At 40.9% G+C, this 19,530-nt stretch overlaps 1 protein-coding gene across 8 annotated transcripts in view; it reads left to right on the top strand.

Moving 5' to 3' along the window:
* epb41l2 (erythrocyte membrane protein band 4.1 like 2) overlaps positions 1–19,243 on the top strand; it is a 124,317-nt gene extending 105,074 nt beyond the window's left edge. For 2 of the 8 annotated variants that reach the window (XM_068025079.1, XM_068025111.1), the window contains exons 18-20: positions 3,936–4,016; positions 6,667–6,780; positions 17,888–19,242. In XM_068025079.1, coding sequence (XP_067881180.1) covers positions 3,936–4,016; positions 6,667–6,774 — 189 coding nt within the window. In that variant the 3' untranslated portion in view covers positions 6,775–6,780; positions 17,888–19,242. Of the gene's footprint in view, positions 1–3,935; positions 4,017–6,666; positions 6,781–17,887 lie in introns of all 8 variants that reach the window. The other 6 variants (XM_068025092.1, XM_068025091.1, XM_068025095.1 and 3 more) reach the window with 4 other exon arrangements.
* The last annotated feature ends 287 nt before the right edge of the window (positions 19,244–19,530 follow it).

A 19,530-nucleotide genomic window follows, 5' to 3' on the forward strand; every position in this document is an offset into this window, starting at 1 on the left:
GATGGAGCCAGTAGCTAGGGAATTAAGTTTGTAGTGGGTCCTGAAGACAATGGCATCAGTCTTCCCAATATTTAAATGGAGGAAATTTTGCTCATCCAGTGCTGGACGAGCCGTCTGATAATTTAGTAACAGCAGAGAAGTCGAGAAGTTGTGGTGAGGTCGACCTGGGTGTCGTCAGCATTCATGCGAAAACTAACATCGTTTTCAGATATCACCGAGGGGTAGCATGCAGATGAGAAATAGCGGACCAAGAACGATGCTTGTGGGACACCAGTGGTCATGGTGCAGGAGCTAGAAAAGAAGCCATTGCAGTGATACTCTGGCCATGATTAGATAGATGAGAATGGAAATGGGTGAGTGTGGTCCCACGCAGCTGGATGATGGTGGGACAGATTCATAATGTAAGAAGCAAGCTTGATGGGGTGAAATTGTCTTTCCTGGGTTCTTAACATTGATACTGACTACAGAGCAGCTCATGTATATGTGGGAGGCTTTTAAAGAGAGGTTGATTAGCGTGCAGGAGAGACATGTTCCTGTGAAAATGAGGTATAGAAATGGCAAGATTAGGGAACCATGGATGACAGGTGAAATTGTGAGACTAGCTAAGAGGAAAAAGGAAGCATACATAAGGTCTAGGAGGCTGAAGAAAGACGAAGCTTTGAAAGAATATCGGGAATGTAGGACCAATCTGAAACGAGGAATTAAGAGGGCTAAAAGGGGTCATGAAATATCTTTAGCAAACAGGGTTAAGGAAAATCCCAAAGCCTTTTATTCATATATAAGGAGCAAGAGGGTAACTAGAGAAAGGATTGGCCCACTCAAGGACAAAGGAGGAAAGTTATGCGTGGAGTCAGAGAAAATGGGTGAGATTCTAAACGAGTACTTTGCATCGGTATTCACCGAGGAGAGGGACATGACGGATGTTGAGGTTAGGGACGGATGTTTGATTACTCTAGGTCAAGTCAGCATAAGGAGGGAGGAAGTGTTGGGTATTCTAAAAGGCATTAAGGTGGACAAGTCCCCAGGTCCGGATGGGGTGTATCCCAGGTTACTGAGGGAAGCGAGCGAGGAAATAGCTGGGGCCTTAACAGATTCTTTGCAGCATCCCTAAACACGGGTGAGGTCCCGGAGGACTGGAGAATTGCTAATGTTGTCCCCTTGTTTAAGAATGGTAGCAGGGAAAATCCAGGTAATTATAGACCGGTGAGCCTGACGTCAGTGGTAGGGAAGCTGCTGGAGAAGATACTGAGGGATAGGATCTATTCCCATTTGGAAGAAAACGGGAATATCAGTGATAGGCAACATGGCTTTGTGCAGGGAAGGTCATGTCTTACCAACTTAATAGAATTCTTTGAGGAAGTGACAAAGTTGATTGATGAGGGAAGGGCTGTAGATGTCATATACATGGACTTCAGTAAGGCATTTGATAAGGTTCCCCATGGTAGGCTGATGGAGAAAGTGAAGTCACATGGGGTCCAGGGTGTACTAGCTAGATGGATAAAGAACTGGCTGGGCAACAGGAGACAGAGAGTAGCAGTGGAAGGGAGTTTCTCAAAATGGAGACGTGTGACCAGTGGTGTTCCACAGGGATCCGTGCTGGGACCACTGTTGTTTGTGATATACATATATGATTTGGAGGAAAGTATAGGTGGTCTGATTAGCAAGTTTGCAGACGACACTAAGATTGGTGGAGTAGCAGATAGTGAAGGGGACTGTCAGAGAATACAGCAGAATATAGATAGATTGGAGAGTTGGGCAGAGAAATGGCAGATGGAGTTCAATCAGGGCAAATGCGAGGTGATGCATTTTGGAAGATCCAATTCAAGAGTGAATTATACGGTAAATGGAAAAGTCCTGGGGAAAATTGATGTACAGAGAGATTTGGGTGTTCAGGTCCATTGTTCCCTGAAGGTGGCAACGCAGGTCAATAGAGTGGTCAAGAAGGCATACGGCATGCTTTCCTTCATCGGACGGAGTATTGAGTACAAGGGTTGGCAGGTCATGTTACAGTTGTATGAGACTTTGGTTCGACCACATTTGGAATACTGCGTGCAGTTCTGGTCGCCACATTACCAAAAGGACGTAGATGCTTTGGAGAGGGTGCAGAGGAGGTTCACCAGGATGTTGCCTGGTATGGAGGGTGCTAGCTATGAAGAGAGGTTGAGCAGATTAGGATTATTTTCATTAGAAAGACGGAGGTTGAGGGGGGACCTGATTGAGGTGTACAAAATCATGAGAGGTATAGACAGGGTGGAAAGCAAGAAGCTTTTTCCCAGAGTGGGGGATTCAATTACTAGGGGTCACGAGTTCAAAGTGAGAGGGGAAAAGTTTAGGGGGGATATGCGTGGAAAGTTCTTTACGCAGAGGGTGGTGGGTGCCTGGAACGCGTTGCCAGCGGAGGTGGTCGATGCGGGCACGATAGCGTCTTTTAAGATGTATCTAGACAGATACATGAATGGGCAGGAAGCAAAGAGATACAGACCCTTAGAAAATAGGCGACACGTTTAGATAGAGGATCTGGATCGGTGCAGGCTTGGAGGGCCGAAGGGCCTGTTCCTATGCTGTAATTTTCTTTGTTCTTTGTTCTTTTGTACCCTTGCAGCTGCTGTCGATGCATGTCTTCAGAGACTGCAGAAAATGAAGGAATTCCATTTTTTAAAAATTGTCTGTTTAAAATATTGTGCGGTTTTCTTTTCGTGACATAATGGGACAGATTTTGCTGTGGAAATAACAGCGAGGCTCACGACTCTCACCGTATTAAAGTGTAAATCAGGCTGCAACTTCCGGTGACCATATGTGTGCAGTTAAAAGTGAAAATCGGGAAGTACCTGTCTGAGTCCGCCCCCCCCCTTCTCCAGAAGCTTTGCTATAACAGTATCTCAGCAAGAGACTGGGCATTGAAATAGATGGAACTATGTGCCATTTTTGTACTTGCATGATACCCACTGACCTTGCCTGGAAAAAGTTTGGGCTTGTCCATTCCAGTGTAAGTAAATTTTTAACAGCATGATGAGTCTTAATTACTGATAAACAACCTCTGGCACTGAAAATTAAACTTTATAAGTGTGGATTCTCATTCTTTCAAATTTTAATTATTGGAGATTTAAAAAATAAATTCTGCTACTTTCTGTCTCTTATCTATCCATCTCTCTCTTTTCCTCTCCCCTCTCTCTCTCCCCTCATTCTCTCCTTCCTCCTTCTCTTTCTGTCCTCCCCCTTTCTCTTTCTGTCCTCCCCCTTTCTCTTTCTGTCCTCCCCCTTTCTCTTTCTGTCCTCCCCCTTTCTCTTTCTCGCCTTCTCCCCCTTTCTCTTTCTCGCCTTCTCCCCCCCTTCTCTTTCTCGCCTTCTCCCCCCTTCTCTTTCTCTCCTTCTCCCCCTTCTCTTTCTCTCCTTCTCCCCCTTCTCTTTCTCTCCTTCTCCCCCTTCTCTCTCTTTCCTTCTCCCCCTTCTCTTTCTCTCCTTGCCCCCCCTTCTCTTTCTCTCCTTGCCCCCCCTTCTCTTTCTCTCCTCCCTCCCCCCTCGACCCCATCTTTCTTTCCCTCTTTATTTTACTATCTGTACCTGATTTGACATTGAAATAACTATTCTAACTGACCCTTCCTGGCTCAGGCTTCATATTCTTCATTAACAATTCTTCAGTCTGATTGGTTAAGGAGACACACAGTTGCTTTCCCTGTTCACACAGCTTCCAGATCTCATCTAGAGGGTGCTGCACCAAAATGGCTTTCTTACTGCAGTAAGTTCCAGTGCAAAATCCCGTGGAAAGTCTGTGCATAAGTGTAATGAACAGCTGATACAGTTTGTTCGCCGCTGATAGCAAAATGCAACCAATTAAAACTGGCTGCAAAGGTGTGACTGAAAAATATTGACTTTGCACTGCCTATTTAATCATGAAAAAAAATCAATGGAATACTGAATCCTTCACTTTTTCTCAGACTGTGAAAGGTGGCGTTTCTGAAACGAGAATTGAAAAGCGAATTGTCATCACAGGGGATACAGACATAGACCATGATCAGGTTGGTTTTATTTTTCCTTTTAAATTTATTTTACAGGTCGACTCAAGTATTTTCAAATATTTTTGAAGTAACCGAGCAGGATTCAGTTGTAGTTTGCAAGTAAAATGAAAATATGAATTTTGCATTAATATACGGGAGTGAAGTGTTGACTAATTTTAATGCAGAATTTTGAGCTTTTTGATGTAATGTTGGAACTTTGCTACATTTTAATTTTCTGCACATTTTTTATACTTCAAGCGTTCATCTAAAATATGGGCAGCATTTGTCTCTAACTTTTAGTCTTAGAAAATATCAGTTTAAATTTGAATTTTTATTTGTGAAATATTTGAGTCAATTAAAGATATGCAACCTTTTCTCTTCCAAAATCCTTACTTTAAAATTCAATAGAGATTACAGGTGAATTTTGTTTACTGATGAAGATCATCCTCATTTTTGAGTCATTCACATTGATGTAAATATTTATTGCTTTTTTTTCCTGAGGCAAAGCATTAGAGGGTGAAGAAACCTAGAGCTCCTGATAGTCATAGTCAGGCCTATTAAGGTGAAAAAAATTACTTATGTCTTTGAACCAATGAGTTCTTTTCAACTGAAGTAAGCAGTTTGTCAGTGCGTCTATATTCCTTCTAGATGTTGCACATAAATGTAAAATGTTTCCTTTAAAACTTCAGAATTACAATGACGTGACCATTGGAATCGTATATTTCTTGCTCTCTTGTTAAAAGGAGCATGGGGAAAAAGTCAATGTTCAGCTTCAGTAGTTGTTTTTTATATACATATATCTATATATATATATATATATATATATTATGTACTGTTGCACAACAAAGTTCACTAAAAATATTCTTTGGTGACTTTGATATCATGACAAAGGCCAGTGAACTGTAGAACTAGCCCTACTTAATTGGACAATATTGTAATCTAGGCTTGTAACATTGCACCAGAAAATGTTCTTGTCATTTGAATTTCTTGTAAATTGCCATCATCCAGTCTAAGAATTGTACAGATGGCAGGAAGAATTCCCAAGTCAATTAGACAGTCAGTGTCTCCTTTCTTAAGCATATAATTATTGCAGTCATTTCTTGTGATGGGTGGATTACCAGCTCTTCTTAGGTTTCAACACTATGCTTTGCAGAGACAGACAAATGCTGAAGGAGAAGGACTGCCCTCACTTGGTTTCATTCTTACCTATCCATTTGCAACCAGAGAATCTCCTGCATTGGCTTATCTTCTCGACCTTGCGGTGTTACCTCTGGAGTCCCCTCCCGGAACTATCCTTAGCCCCCTTTATATTTTTCATCTAAGTCCTATCCCTTGGTGAAATCATTTGAAAATGCAATGATACATTCCATGTGTACCCAACTCTACCTCACCATCACCTCTCTCTACTTCACTGCCTCTGTTGTCAGACTTGTCTAACATCCTGTCCAAGCTGAGCTGACATTTCCTCTAATTAAACAGTGGAAAATGAAAACCATTCTTTTTAGCCCCTGCCACAAACCGTGTTCCCTTGTTACCAATTTCGACACACCCCTTGGCCACTGTCTCAGGCTGAACCAAACTGTTCGTAACTTTGCCGTCCTATTTGACCCTGAGCTGAGCTCTCGACTCGATATCCTTTCCATCACATAGATTATCTACTGCCACCTCTAATATTGCACACCACTACCCCTGCCTCAGCCCATCTGCTGCTGAAACTCTCATTCCTGTTTTGGTTTGCACCAGACTCTACTATTGCAATTTTCTCCTGGACAGCCTCCCATTTTCCATCCTCCATAAACTTGAGCTCAGCTAAAACCCTGCTGCCCCGCCCTAACTGTCACCAAGTCTTATTTCCCCCATCACCATTGTGCACGCTGACTTATGTTGGCTCCCAGTTAAACTGAGCCTTGATTTTTGAATTCTCATCCTTGTTTTCACATCCCTCCATGGCCTCGCTCCTTCCCTCTATTTGTAACGGCCTCCATCCCCATGAGCATCTGAGATATCTACACTCCTCCAGTTCTGGCCTCCTGTGCGTCCCAATTTTAATTGCTCTACCATTGACGACCATGCCTTCAGGGCTGAGGCCCTAAGCTCTGGAATTTCCTCCCTAAACCTCTCCACCCCTCGTCCCATCCTTTTAAGATGCTTATTAAAACTTTGACCAAGTTTTTGGTCATTTGACCTAATATCCCTTTAAGATATGGGTCTGAGCAGTTAGTTTGAAAGGCATCCAGTCTCCCTCTAGTCCTTTTTTTCATAATATAGAACATTAAATTTAAATTAACTCTTCACAACAGCCAGCATGGGGCTAAGAATGCAGATGTATATATTTCTCATGATGTGTGGGGAAAGCTGCTACATTATTCCATAAATGGTCAAGGAACATCTTCTGAAAGGGGCAGGCACACAGCTTTTAAATGGACATTTAGGAAACCACTGATTTATGAAGGGAAACCTTCATTTGGAAATTTTGATCAGTTCATTCTGTGTAAGTAAACATTTTAATTTTTATGATTTTAGAAGATTTTTCATACAAGATTAAATTGTATGTTATTTTACTGTACAAATGTTGGTTAATTTAACTTATTTTAATCATGCCATTTGTTTTTGTATTTTGACTTATCATGTTCTTTCCAATCCTACCATGACTGTTTGTAATTCTGGGTAGGCCTTGGCCCAGGCAATAAAAGAAGCCAAAGAGCAGCACCCAGATATGTCAGTCACCAGGGTAGTGGTACATAAAGAGACAGAACTCACTGAGGATGGGGAGGAATGAGTTAAGGTAAGGGAACACAGCATCTACTGAGGCAGCTAATTTAATACCTAATGAGAGCAGATATTATGTTTTTTGCAACTCGCCATTCTTTTCGCAGCATGCTTTTCTTTTGCAGGTGTTCTCAATTAACTTGAGGGAGAAATGCATGCTATGAACATGCATTGATCCTTGGTTGGATACTAGCCAGCCATGCCTGCCTATAATTTCATCTTTTTTGTATTTTGTCTAATCAAGGTAATAGCACTGCAGTTGATCTCAGTATGCTGTGACTGGTCTAATCCAGGGACGTCCAACATAGGGCCCGCAGGCCAGGATCCAGGCTGCCAAGTGTTTCTGTCTGGCCTGCAGATGTATTTGAGATGAGAAATTTCCAATTGGCTGCTTCTTCCAGACCACTTTTAAAAGATTGCAAGCCAGTTTCACTGCTGACATGGGGCGCAGCGATTTCTGAACTTGATACAGATTCGGAATTTTACGGTGGGTTCCGCCTTTTTTTTTAAAAGCCTGCCAGAAAACCCCAAATCTGTCTGAAGGTCAGAAACCACTGTTCCAGATGTCAGCACTTGCCAACTGTGAAACTGACAGCACGATGTTTTAAAAAACTGACCGAACACAAAACTGCTGAGCGCTCACACTCCCTGCAACTGTTAGAGAGAGCGAGAGGTTGGGGGAACATGGAGAGCTTGGGGGTGGGGGGAAAGAAAGCGAGTGAGGGGCTTGGGGGGAATGAAGAGAGTGAGGGGGTGGGGGGGACGGATAGGGGGCGGGGGGGAGGACAGAGGGGGCGGGAGGGAACGATGGAGCTGTGGGACGGAGGGAGCGATGGAGCTGTGGGACGGAGGGAGCGATGGAGCTGTGGAGGATGGAGGGGGAGGGGGAACGGAGGGAGGAAAGGGGCTGGGTGGACAGTGAGGGAGAAAGCAGAGTGGACAGACAGAGAGAGAGAGAGCAGGGTGGACAGACTGAGAGTGAGAGAGGGGGGAGCGGGGTGGACAGAGTGAGAGGGGGACAGTGACAGTGGGAGAGAGCGAGGGGGACGCAGTGCGAGGGACAGAGAGGGACGGGGGTGACAGGGACAGAGAGGGACGGGGGGGGGTGCGACGGGGACAGAGAGGGACGGGGGGGTGCAACAGAGACAGAATGGGGGGAGACAGGGACAGAGAAAGAGAGAGGGGGAGGTGTGGGGGGGAGAGGGAGTGATCAAGGTGAACTTCTATCCGGAATACTCTGCATTGCTGCAAGTGTGCAGGCAAACGTTGACTATTTGTGCAAGCAAAAAAATGCTAGGTATCTCAATAAATTGGTGTCCAACATAATAAGAAAGTAAGTCAATTAATCAATCTTATTTAAAGTTTCTTCACAAAAATGAAAGTTTGTTGTTTTGATAGTGTGATACATTTTTAATGCCTTTATCTTTCTGAAATTGTCTCATCGGCCCCTATGTAAGACAAAAATTGTAATGTGGCCCCCCCACGTGAAAAGGTTGGACAACCCTAGCCTAATCTAAATTATGTTGAACTATTGTCTGAACCCAAGAATTAGCAAGCTTTCAATAGTCTGAAACCAAACATTTATCAGAAAACAGTTTAAACTTACATGTTAACAGTTTGACCAATGAACAATGTTAGCCTAATCGCAATTGTATCTTAAAATACTCGAACTGTAACAGAATTTTAACAAACCAAATAGTTTTAGCCCTTAGCCAGTTAAATCAATGGCATTTACTGAATTAGGCCCAATTTCTTCACTTTTGGCTTGCATACTGCAATTATTTAAATACTTTCCAGTTAAATGGGAAATACTGCAGTACGTTTCCTGAGTTTCACATTTCAATTGTATTAATTTTCATATTTAAGTTCTCTGATTCTCTGTTTTTGCACACATTGCAGAATTCTTTGGTTTGCTATAAATGTATTTATTTTGTTTGATTAGCATCTGTCATTAGAAGTAAATTTAATATCATTGTTGCAACATGTAGATGAGTTCCCAGACTGCAGGTACTATGTCCCAGAATTTGAAAAAGTTGTTTGAGCAGCACTCTATTGCAAGCTGCAGAAGTTTGTACTGGAGATTTTATGCTCTTTTTACTGCCTTTACTCCTCAGGAGCCACTTCCTGTGTAAGTAAGTTATTGCCAACAAACACTTCTTTCAAAAGTGCATTGATTACAGATGTGTGATGCTGCTGCTACTGATTGTATTGACAGTGTTCATAAATTCAATGCACCATTTTAAAGAAGAATTGTTTTCAAGAAAACAATTGGTGTGAGGTGTTTGATTTTATGGCAAGTGAATGGAGCATATGCTGAAGTGGCGACAAACTTCCTTAGAATCACAGAATGGTTCCAGCACAGAAGCAGGCCATTCGGCCCGTCGTGTCCATGCCAGCTCTCTGCAAGAGCAACTCATTTAGTCCCACTCCCCAGCCTTTTCCCTGTAGCCCTGCAAATTTTTTCTCTTCAGTTAGTTATCCAGCTGTCTTTTGAAGACCTCGATTGAATCTGCCTCTACCACACTCTAGGGCAGTGCATTCCAGATCCTAACCTCTCGCTGCAAAACAAAGTTCTTCCTTATGACGCTGTTGCTTCTTTTGCCAATCACCTTAAATCTGTGTCCTCTGGTTCTAGATCCTAAGCCAATGGGAACAGCCTCTCTCTATCTACTCTGTCCAAACCCTCATGATTTTGAACACCTCAATCACATCTCTTAATTGTATCTTCTCTAAGGAGAACAGCACCAGCTTCCCCAACCGATCCACATAGTTGAAGCTCCTCATTCCTGGAACCATTCTTGTGCATCTGTTCTGAACCCTCTCTAATACATTAAAATCCTTCCGAATGTGTGGTGCCCAGAACTGGGCACAATACTCCAGTTGAGGCTGAACCATTGTTTTATAAAGGTTTATCATAACTTCCTTATTTATGTACTCTATGCCCGTATTTATAAAGCCCAGGATCCCATAAGCTTTATTAACTGCTTTCTCAACCTGCCCTGCAATCTTCAATGATTCATGCACCTATACGCCCAGGTGCCTCAGTTCATTGCCTGCACTCCCTTTAAAATTGTACCCTTTAATTTATATTGCCTCTCCTCATTCATCCTACCAAAATGAATGACTTCACACTATTCTGCATTAAATTTGATCCACCACTTGTATGCCTATTCCAACGGCCTATCTTTGTCCTTTTGGTCCTCCTTGCTAATGGGAGGAAGAGAAACTTAGTGGTGTCACCTTGAGTTGGATTTAAGAATTCATAACTGTCCATCAAGAGCCTCCTCGGTAGAGCTGCTGACAATATCGAAATTCTTAGCTGAAGTTGACTGAAAATAGAGATTAAAAATACAATACTTGAATGAAAAACATTCACGTGTACACAAAATGACTGGCTGCACAATTTAAAAGAAAACTTTTGGTGGACAGATGTATAAATTTCTTTCCCTTTGGGGCACTTGCTGTGCAACTTTGCAGAAGTGCAACTATAGAATCAAAGCAATTGGATATGTGTGATGACCTTTATATATACAGGGGCTTAACTAAGAAGTATACAGAAGATTCTGGAAAGGGAAGGCTTGTGGGTAGTCTGATGTAGCTTAGTTGGAACAAACGGCAAAGGGAGTCTCAGGCTGGAGTACTTTCAAAGTGAGTTTGAGGAATTGGGTATTATATTAAAAGGCAGAACTGTAGGATTACTCCCTGTGCTGCATGCCAGTTAGAGAAAAATTGATTTGATACATTGATGACAGCATTTCTGATTTCCAGGGCATTAGAATTATTTCTGGGACAGAGGCACTCCAAGTTCAGGATTGGCTTTACCTAACCAAATCAGATTCTGTATTCTGCAGAGAGCATAAGTAGAGGAATGGACTAGAATTAAACAAGCAAGGTAGAGAATGGGGCAAATCTAAATGCTAAGCTCAAGAAGAGAATATGTACAAAAATGTACTGTGGAGCAAATAAAAGAGGTTAAGAAGAAGCATAGTAAAGGAAAGAATAAGAAATAAAAGTGGAAAAGGTATTGAGCATATCAATATTTTAATTAAAAATGTGCAACCATTAGAAAACAAGTTGAATTCACCTTGGTATGTTTGATGCAACTCATGTTCACAATGATACAAATGTAGCTCCTTTCTGTCAAAAAAAAATTCAGAACAATGTTTTTAATTAAGATTATCCTTTGTCATTGTGTGAATTGATGTTCAGATGAAATCTGTCTGGGCTAAATTAAGAAATTAGGGATCTGTTCTATTGGGAATATATTATCGACCACCAGATAGCGACAAAGAAATAGAGTATTTGCCAACTGAAACTGCCACACTTCAAGCTCAACTCCTGCTCATGTGCTAGGCAACCACCTGCAAAGCAACGACAGCAATCTCGCAAACAGGATCTTGACTTTTCCCAGCAATGCTTCCGCTGTGGTGGTACTTATCCACACCAGACATTATTCCCTGCTGCTGGCAAGCAGTGTAAAGCTTGTAGGGAACTCAACCATTTTGCTCACGTTTGCCACTCATCAGCAAAATTGACTGTTCATACCAATACTACCACCATACCACAACAAAAAGGCGAGAGAATGTAACCAATGTGGAGATAGATGACCCTGAATATACTTTTACGCTCTCCACTGGACACAGCAACAGCCCCATGTGACAGTGACCTTTGGCTGCTAGAAAGTAGATGCTCTCATAGATACAGGAGCCTGCCACCGTCATGGGAGATGAACATTCAACAAACTTCAGGACTGCCACATCCTTTGCAAACCAGGGAATATAAAAATCTTCCCCTCCAACAGGAATAAACTACTGAAAGTTCTTTTGACTTTTAAAACGTCAATCACATTCAAAGATACCAGAACGAATGCTGTATTCTATGTCATATCTTGATAAAGTGACACGCTCATCAATTTCCACAGTGCAACATATCTGCGCATGATTGCAGTCACATACATCATTTTTACGCGCACCAACAACGTTCTTGAACTGTATGCTGACCGGTTCGTGGGTATCGGCAAACTGAAGTGTGCTACGTGTAAGCTGCATGTAGATCCTAAGGTGTGTCTAGTCATGCGTCATCATAGATGAATATTGCTCCATGTCAGAAAGCAAACCGAGAAGGAACTTCAGCGCTTGTTTGACCTCGACATCATTAAGAATATTTGGGATGAACCCATCCCTTGGGTCTCACCCGTACAAGTTGTCAAGAAACCCAAGAGCGAGAATAAGATCAGAATCTGAGACCACGTGCAGTCACCAAACCAAGCAATACAACAAGAAAGACATTTGATACCAACAATTGACGATATCATAGAGGAAGTGAATGGTGCCAAATATTTTGCTAAACTTGACCTCAATGCAGGCTACCGTCAGAAGAATTGAGGTTTTCTTCGTGTTCTCCACTCACATCTGGCTCTTTTGATAAAAGAAGGCTCAACTTTGGAGTCAACTCAGCAGCTAGGGTATTTCCGCACATGATTCAGTCTGCACTGCAAGGATTTGAGGGCACACTGAATATCAGTGATGGCATTCTCATCTGCGGTTGCACTACAAGTGAGCTCGAGACACACCAATATGCATGCCTACAACATCTTAGAGAATGCAACTTCACCCTGAACAAAGACAAGTGCCTGTTCAGTGAAAGCACGATCAAATTCTCCAGTCATGTGATTCAGCAGTGAAGGAGTATCACCTGATCCACGGACAGTCAAAGCCATTGCAGACACTGCAGATCCTATGAATGTGCATGAAGTCCAGAATCTGCTTGGGCTCATCGCATACCGTAGTCTTTTCATTTCTGATCTTGCTACGCTATCTGCCCCCTACATGATATTGACAAAAGAGACCACCAAGTGGGAGTGGACTAAATTGCACAAATAAGCTGTACACCATATCAAACAATGGTTGTCAGCAAATTGCACAAATGCCTACTTTGACCCCGGGAAAACCACCCAGCTAATTGTGGAGGCAAGCCCAGTTGGCTTGGATGCAGTTCTCGTGCAAATCACTCCAATCATTGCGTTACCAAACAGATCATTAATGCCTGTAGAACAATGATATTCGCAAACAGAGACAGAGAAGCTCTCTCAATCTCATGGAGCATCCTACATTTTAATCTCTACTTGTATGCAAGTGGGTTTGAAGTGATAACCGATCATTGGCCATTAGCAAGCCTGTTAAACAATCCGCATAGCAGGCCACCAACACAAATAAAGCGTTGGATGCTCAAACTACAAGAGTACACGTTCCGCGTTAAGTATCAGCCAGGCAAGCTTAACCCAGTGGACTACCTGTCATGTCATCCTTTGCTGACAATCATCCTACTAGTTGTGAAGAACAGACTGCAAACAACATCTTAACTATGTTAGCGTAAAACAGTACCAAACGCACTAAAATTAACTTACATCAAAGTGGCAACAAAACACGATGAAGGGTTGCACTATGTATGACAGCTATGGAATCATAAACTGGAAAGACGTGATTTAGAGAGTGTCTATAAATGAAGTCACTCACACGCTACAAGGTCTTCAGTGTGAAAAACGAGCTCACAGTTGCAACCATTTTTGATCTCCTGTTCTGCAGCAGCATTGTCATTCCACAGTCTTTGAGAGAATGTGTTGTAGAAATAGCACGAGGGTCAACAGGGATTTGTCAAAACCAAGCAACTTCTTCGAGAAAAGGTATTGTTCCCGGAATTGACCGCATGGTGGAACACAAAATCGATTAGTGTTGGCCATGTCAAGCAGCCATAATGTCAAATCTTCGTGATTCGCTCAACATATCGGAGCTACTTGCAGGCGCATAGACTGAAGTTAGCATAGATTTCGCACATTTGCCCACTGATGAGCACTTGCTTGTTGTAACTGATGACTGTAGCAGGTTCCCAGTCGTAGAAATAGTTACGTCTACCTCAGCGAAAGCAGTAGTCCCAAAGCTTTACCAGATTTTCGCTTTGTTTAGAGTCCCTCAAATGGTGAGAAGCGACTATGGATCCCCATTCAACAGAGATCAAATGTTGAGAAGCGACAATGGACTCCCATTCAACAGCGATTGAGATCAGTAAATTCACAAATTACCTGGGCTTCACTCACTGAAAAGTCACACTCTGTTGGCCAAGAGCTAATAGAAAAGTTGAAAGATACATGTGTTCCTTGAAAAAAGTGATCTGTACAGCTACTGCTGAGAGCAAGTTGCGGAAGCAGTAGTTGTATCTTTTTCTTTGCAATTACAGAGCAACACCCCACTCAACCACTAGAAAGCCTCCAGCTACACTCATCTTCACACATCCTATGCACACTTCTTCCTGAGCTTCCCCACAAAGTTAATGATCTACATTGTACATGAGCATTATCAAGGACAGAAATGAAAAGCAAAATGAAACATGAAATTCAGAACTACACCACTGGAGCCAGGAGACAATGTGCTTGTAAAACATGATGGTTATGTTGGAAAGCAAATAACCCCCTATGACATTCAATCATTTGTTGTGACTAACACAAAAGCATCACTGATCACTGCTAAGCATTGTTCGCGAATCATCACATGAAACGAGTCATTCTCTAAAATGTTGCAAACACCATCTACAAGCGTTGCGTCCAATCCAGACATCGACGCTCGAGTTGAAGCGCATGTGTTAAATGAGACAATACCTAATGTCACATGTCGATATCCTACTCGTGAGCGGAAGCATCTATCATACTAAGCGATTATCTTACAAACGGAAGTAATGTCCAAACAGAACGATGTAAGCAAACCATTGAAACTCTCCTTTACTGAGAAGGGGAGGGATGTTGTGTATTGTTCATTTGTTCATTTGAGATTTAGTGTGTTCATTTGAGGCCACTGTACATGCTTGGTGTAGCATGTGCAGTGTGCCACTAGAGGGCGTTGATATTAAGGATTCAGTTTACAGCAGCAAAGAGGAAAAGTACTTCCAGAAATTTACAATAGCAGATCTACAGTGTGAGATTTTACAAGCTCCACTTCTGACCTTATGATGATGTTGAGGTCATTGATGAAGGATTTGAATATGGTTTAGGCCTAGGATACTGCCCTGAGGAAATCATGCAGCAATGCCTTGGGGCTGAGCTGATTAGCTTTCTACAATCACAATCATCTTCATTTTCTGCTAGGTCTGACTCTAGCCATTGGAGAGTTTTCCCAATTCCCACTATCATACACGGAAGGAGACATGATGAAATAAACAATGAACTGGAAGAATTATGAATTTAAAAAGCCAACTGCTAAACAAAACCACAAGAATATGGACACTTGTACAACAGTCAAAATGGAGTAGTAGTCACATGACCCCCTCCTGTACTGGAATCTACAAACTTGTCTGCAACAATGCATCTCATTATCTTCATCTGAAATAGCTCTGGGGAAAACCCTTTTGAAATTGAAAGGAGCACAAATGCATGTTGATGACTTCTAGTTACAGGAATTAACTAATATAGGGTTCTGGAGACAGATGGACTCACAGGCCAAACCAAACTTAAATAGGAGTGAAGTAGCCACATCATAACAGAATGGTACCTATCTAGACATCAGTAGATAGCCATGGATTCCACATCCTGGTCCATTGTGTGGCCACACCAGGGGAGAAGGCCACATGTCAACTAACAAACTCTGATATGGATTTTGACCTTAAAAGGTAGCCATCTGGAGAGAGACCGAGATCAAGCCAACACCTTCAGAGAGCACTAAAATAAAAACAAAATACTGCAGATGCTGGAAATCTGAAATAAAAACAAAAATTGCTGGAAATACTCAGCAGGTCTGGCAGCATCTGTGGAGAGAGAAGCAGAGTTAACGTTTCAGGTCAGTAACCCTTCATCAGAACTGGCAAATATTAGAAATGTAATAGGTTTTAAGCAAATAAAATGGGGGTGGGACAAGCGATAACAAAAGAGAAGGTGTGACCTTGTCCTATCAACACCTCTTTTGTTATCTCTTGCCCCACCTCGCTTTATTTTTTAAAACCTATTACATTTCTAATATTTGCCAGTTCTGATGAAGGGTCACTGACCTTAAACGTTAACTCTGCTTCTCTCTCCACAGATGCTGCCAGACCTGCTGAGTATTTCCAACATTATTTATTCTTCTACCTTCAGAGAGCAGTCCAGCAAGGGACTATTAAAGAGATCCAGCCAAGCAAGGAAGAAGCCCTGCTGCTAATTTTACATTTCAACTTGCTGCAGCAGAGAACAAGCAATGGCCACCACCTCTAGTCTGAAGTTTTAACCACCAAAAAATCTACAGCATCTCAACAAGTTCACGACTACGAACACCCAGCCCAGTACCTTTAAAAGAGACTGTCCTCCTGAGAGAATTCAAAAGGTTTACCATAAACCACAAACACCTACCTTACTTTGAACTTTAAACCACTTACTCTTTTTCTGTCTATCTACCTATCTAGTCTTGTGTATGCATGTGTGAGTGAATGTGTGCGTGGATGAGTTGTGAACATTTCTGGAATTGTGTTAAAAATAGGTTTTTTCATAGGTTAAAAAAGATAACCATCATTTGTCTGTTTATTTGACCCTAAAAACACTCCAGAACCACCTCACCATTTTTAACATAATACGATTGCGGTCAGTTGGGAGGTGAGCAGTGAGAACCACTCACACCCCTTACCGCCTGTCCATAACACCACTGATTTCAATTTTACTCTGGCTCCTTAATGCCATTTTCTGTCAAATGCTGCCTTGATGTCGAGGGGAGTCACTCTCGCCTCACTTCTGGACTTCAGCACCTCTGTCCTTGATTGGACCAAAATTGTAATCAGGACTGAATCTGAAAGGTCCTGTTGATAGCCAAGCTGAGCTGCGTTTCTATGAGTAGGTTATTGGTGATTAGCTGCCACTTGATAGCACTGTTGATTACCTCTTCCATCCGTCTGCTGACTTGGAGAGCTTTGGCGTAATCAAGTTTAGAAGTGACAAAGACATGGTTGGGGATTTCAGCAGCTGATGGACTATAGGCAATATTATGGAGGTATAATTTGATGGTCTTTGTGAGGAAGACATTATGGGGCCCAAAGCTTGGCTCAGAATTGAACAGGATGCTAAGTTTGCGAACAGTTTGATTCAGCTTGAGTCTGTGAATGGGTAAGAATTTATGGGAAGAGCCACAGGCACAACAGCTTCAGTATTGTGTTTCCTGGAGCAAGCTATCCTCCTCCACCCACCACCACCACCACCCAAGACTGGATGTCACATAAGGCAAATTGATTTTTGCTTTGCTGAATAGATGTGAATGCATCTTGCTTGTGAGAGAACTTTGCTGTCTCAGTCCTTGTAAAATTCCCTGATAATTCTAGATTAAAAATTAATGTCTGAACTTAATCCTTAATCTGATTTTGGACTGGATATGCTTCTTGTGCTCAAATCAACTCTTGACTTGATCTATGTAATATCTGCTCAAATATTAATTTGAAATTAATTAAAATGTGTATCAATGTACCTAGAAATTCTTAATCTGCCATTTAAAAAAAAAACCTACGTAAAATATAAAATTTTGTTTTTAAATCTGTCTATTTGAATTTGGACAGCAAAATATGATTATATTCCATGACCACTTTACACATGGAATATTGAGTTTACCATAATTGAAATGTGGATTGAACATTTTCTAGCACAGGATGGAAAAGCCAGAGTGCTCCTATTTTTCACTTGCTTTAGGACTTAAAAGAATACATTAAAGAAAGTGAAATAAAATTACATTTGTTTGCCTTGCCCACTATCAGTATTTTCTGATTTTTCCTTTTTACATAATTAATTTCATTAGTTTGAGAGATTTCAGCATACAGTCTTTTGGAGGTTACTTTCTGAATCTTAAAGCAGCAGTTCAATACATTGGACAGTTGCAACTTTATGCTGTTAGTATTCATTATAGGATGCAAACCTCTAGCACCGTGCTAAATGCTGAAGGTAAATTCTTATAACAATATCCTGTTCTAGAAGGACAGCCCTTTTGCACTTTTCCTTAGGAACTGGCAGATACCAGGAGCGAATATATAAGTACAGTTTCACTGAGCAATCTGCAAAGTGTATCTCAAGTTTTTTTTCAGGTTATTTTAGATGTTGTTTTGCTAACCTTTTGTGCTCATTTTACTTCCAGAAATGAATATTGCCTGAAACTAAATGAAGGATCTTGACCATTAAAGTGACCACTGCCATGAATAATAGAGAAAAATTGCCTCTGAGCATTGGCAAATTACATCCTACATAGCAGTCGCGCATAGTATGAATATTTGAAGATACCAGAGGCCTACAGAAAAGCATCATTGGAGTTAGTTATTTACAATCATTAGCCTGTAATTTGATCATTCACTCATAACTAATGTGATGGCTTATTAATCTACCACTACTATATGCCATTAGAATTTAATAACTGCAAGTAAATATTACAAAAAAGGCTAAAAGTAGGATTCCCTTTAGACAAGAGTTTTGTACAGAATATTGTGACTAATTTAGAAACAGTAAGTGGCTCACTTTCAATACCTGAATAAGTATGTGTAAACCTGTTGTTGCAGAAATGTTTTTTTAGCATGATCAAGTAGTTATCAAATATTGTGGAAAAGAGAAATATGGAAGGACTTTGGTCAGCCTTTTCCAGTGTCACTTCAAATCCTTTCACGTCAATTTAAAAGAATTACGTCTGTTTATAAAGAATCTCCTGACCTACTTATTACTGCAAAAATTTAAAGAGGACCTAACGCTAAGCAAGCATCATTCCAGTTAAAAAAAAAAATTTCACTGTAGTGCATTTACTATATATTTTCTTAAGGCATCCATGGAACTGTGAGATCCATATTGAAAGGGGTACTTTTCTATTTACTTACCAGTTCTAAAACATAATTTTGTAGGCAGCTTAAAATTTAATACCTTTGAATCATATTTCCTCAATTGAAAAAAAAATCATTATACTGAATACATTTCTATAAATGCTTTTACATTCTTGATCTTGATATGAAAACTTAAGCTTTATAGTATAGCTGTTAATGGGTAAATTGTGTTGCATTTCTGATGGCTTTGTCTAATGTTTGAGGAAGGTTTTGAAGAAAAAAATAATCTTTAATATTTGGTCTTTCTGTAGATAATATGGTGGAATCTTTTGCTTCGCATTTGTTTGAAAACTATACTGAATCCCAATGACTGTGTCATTATGCTTTTGACCTATATATAATATAGTTATAATATATATATATAATATATTTATATATAGGCCAACAAGCGAAATAGTATTTTAGCAGCTTAAAAGTTGTGTTGAGTGATATTCTTGCTCCATTTAATGCTGTTGAAAATAAATAAATAAATTTCACTTAAAATATGTTCTGACTATATTTTATTTTCCAATGTTTGGCTCCATTGTTAAACTCCTCAAATGGTACATGTGGCACTAATTTGAGAAATCCAAACTTCTTATAGCTCATAGTAAAAGATCATTTTAATTGCTGTGCCTGCTACAAGTGTGAATGCTACAAAAAGTTAAAATTACACTTTTTATAAAATAAAAGCGTAGTTTTAAATATTTTCAAATGTGATTCTTTGGTTTTTGATCTTGGTGTCCTTTGCCTATTCTATGCACTCTTAACCCCAATCCCTTGACATATGGTTCCACTTTCTCTTTTAATTGACCATGATGCAGTATGTTTTTGACAGCCTATTCCCATCACCACATCCATCCAGGTGTATGTCACCTTTAATCAACTTGCATATCCTAGACCTTTAGGGATGGGCAATAAATGCTGGCCACGCCAG

Source organism: Heterodontus francisci, chromosome 3 (assembly GCF_036365525.1).
Source record: "Heterodontus francisci isolate sHetFra1 chromosome 3, sHetFra1.hap1, whole genome shotgun sequence".
Taxonomy (NCBI): domain Eukaryota; kingdom Metazoa; phylum Chordata; class Chondrichthyes; order Heterodontiformes; family Heterodontidae; genus Heterodontus; species Heterodontus francisci.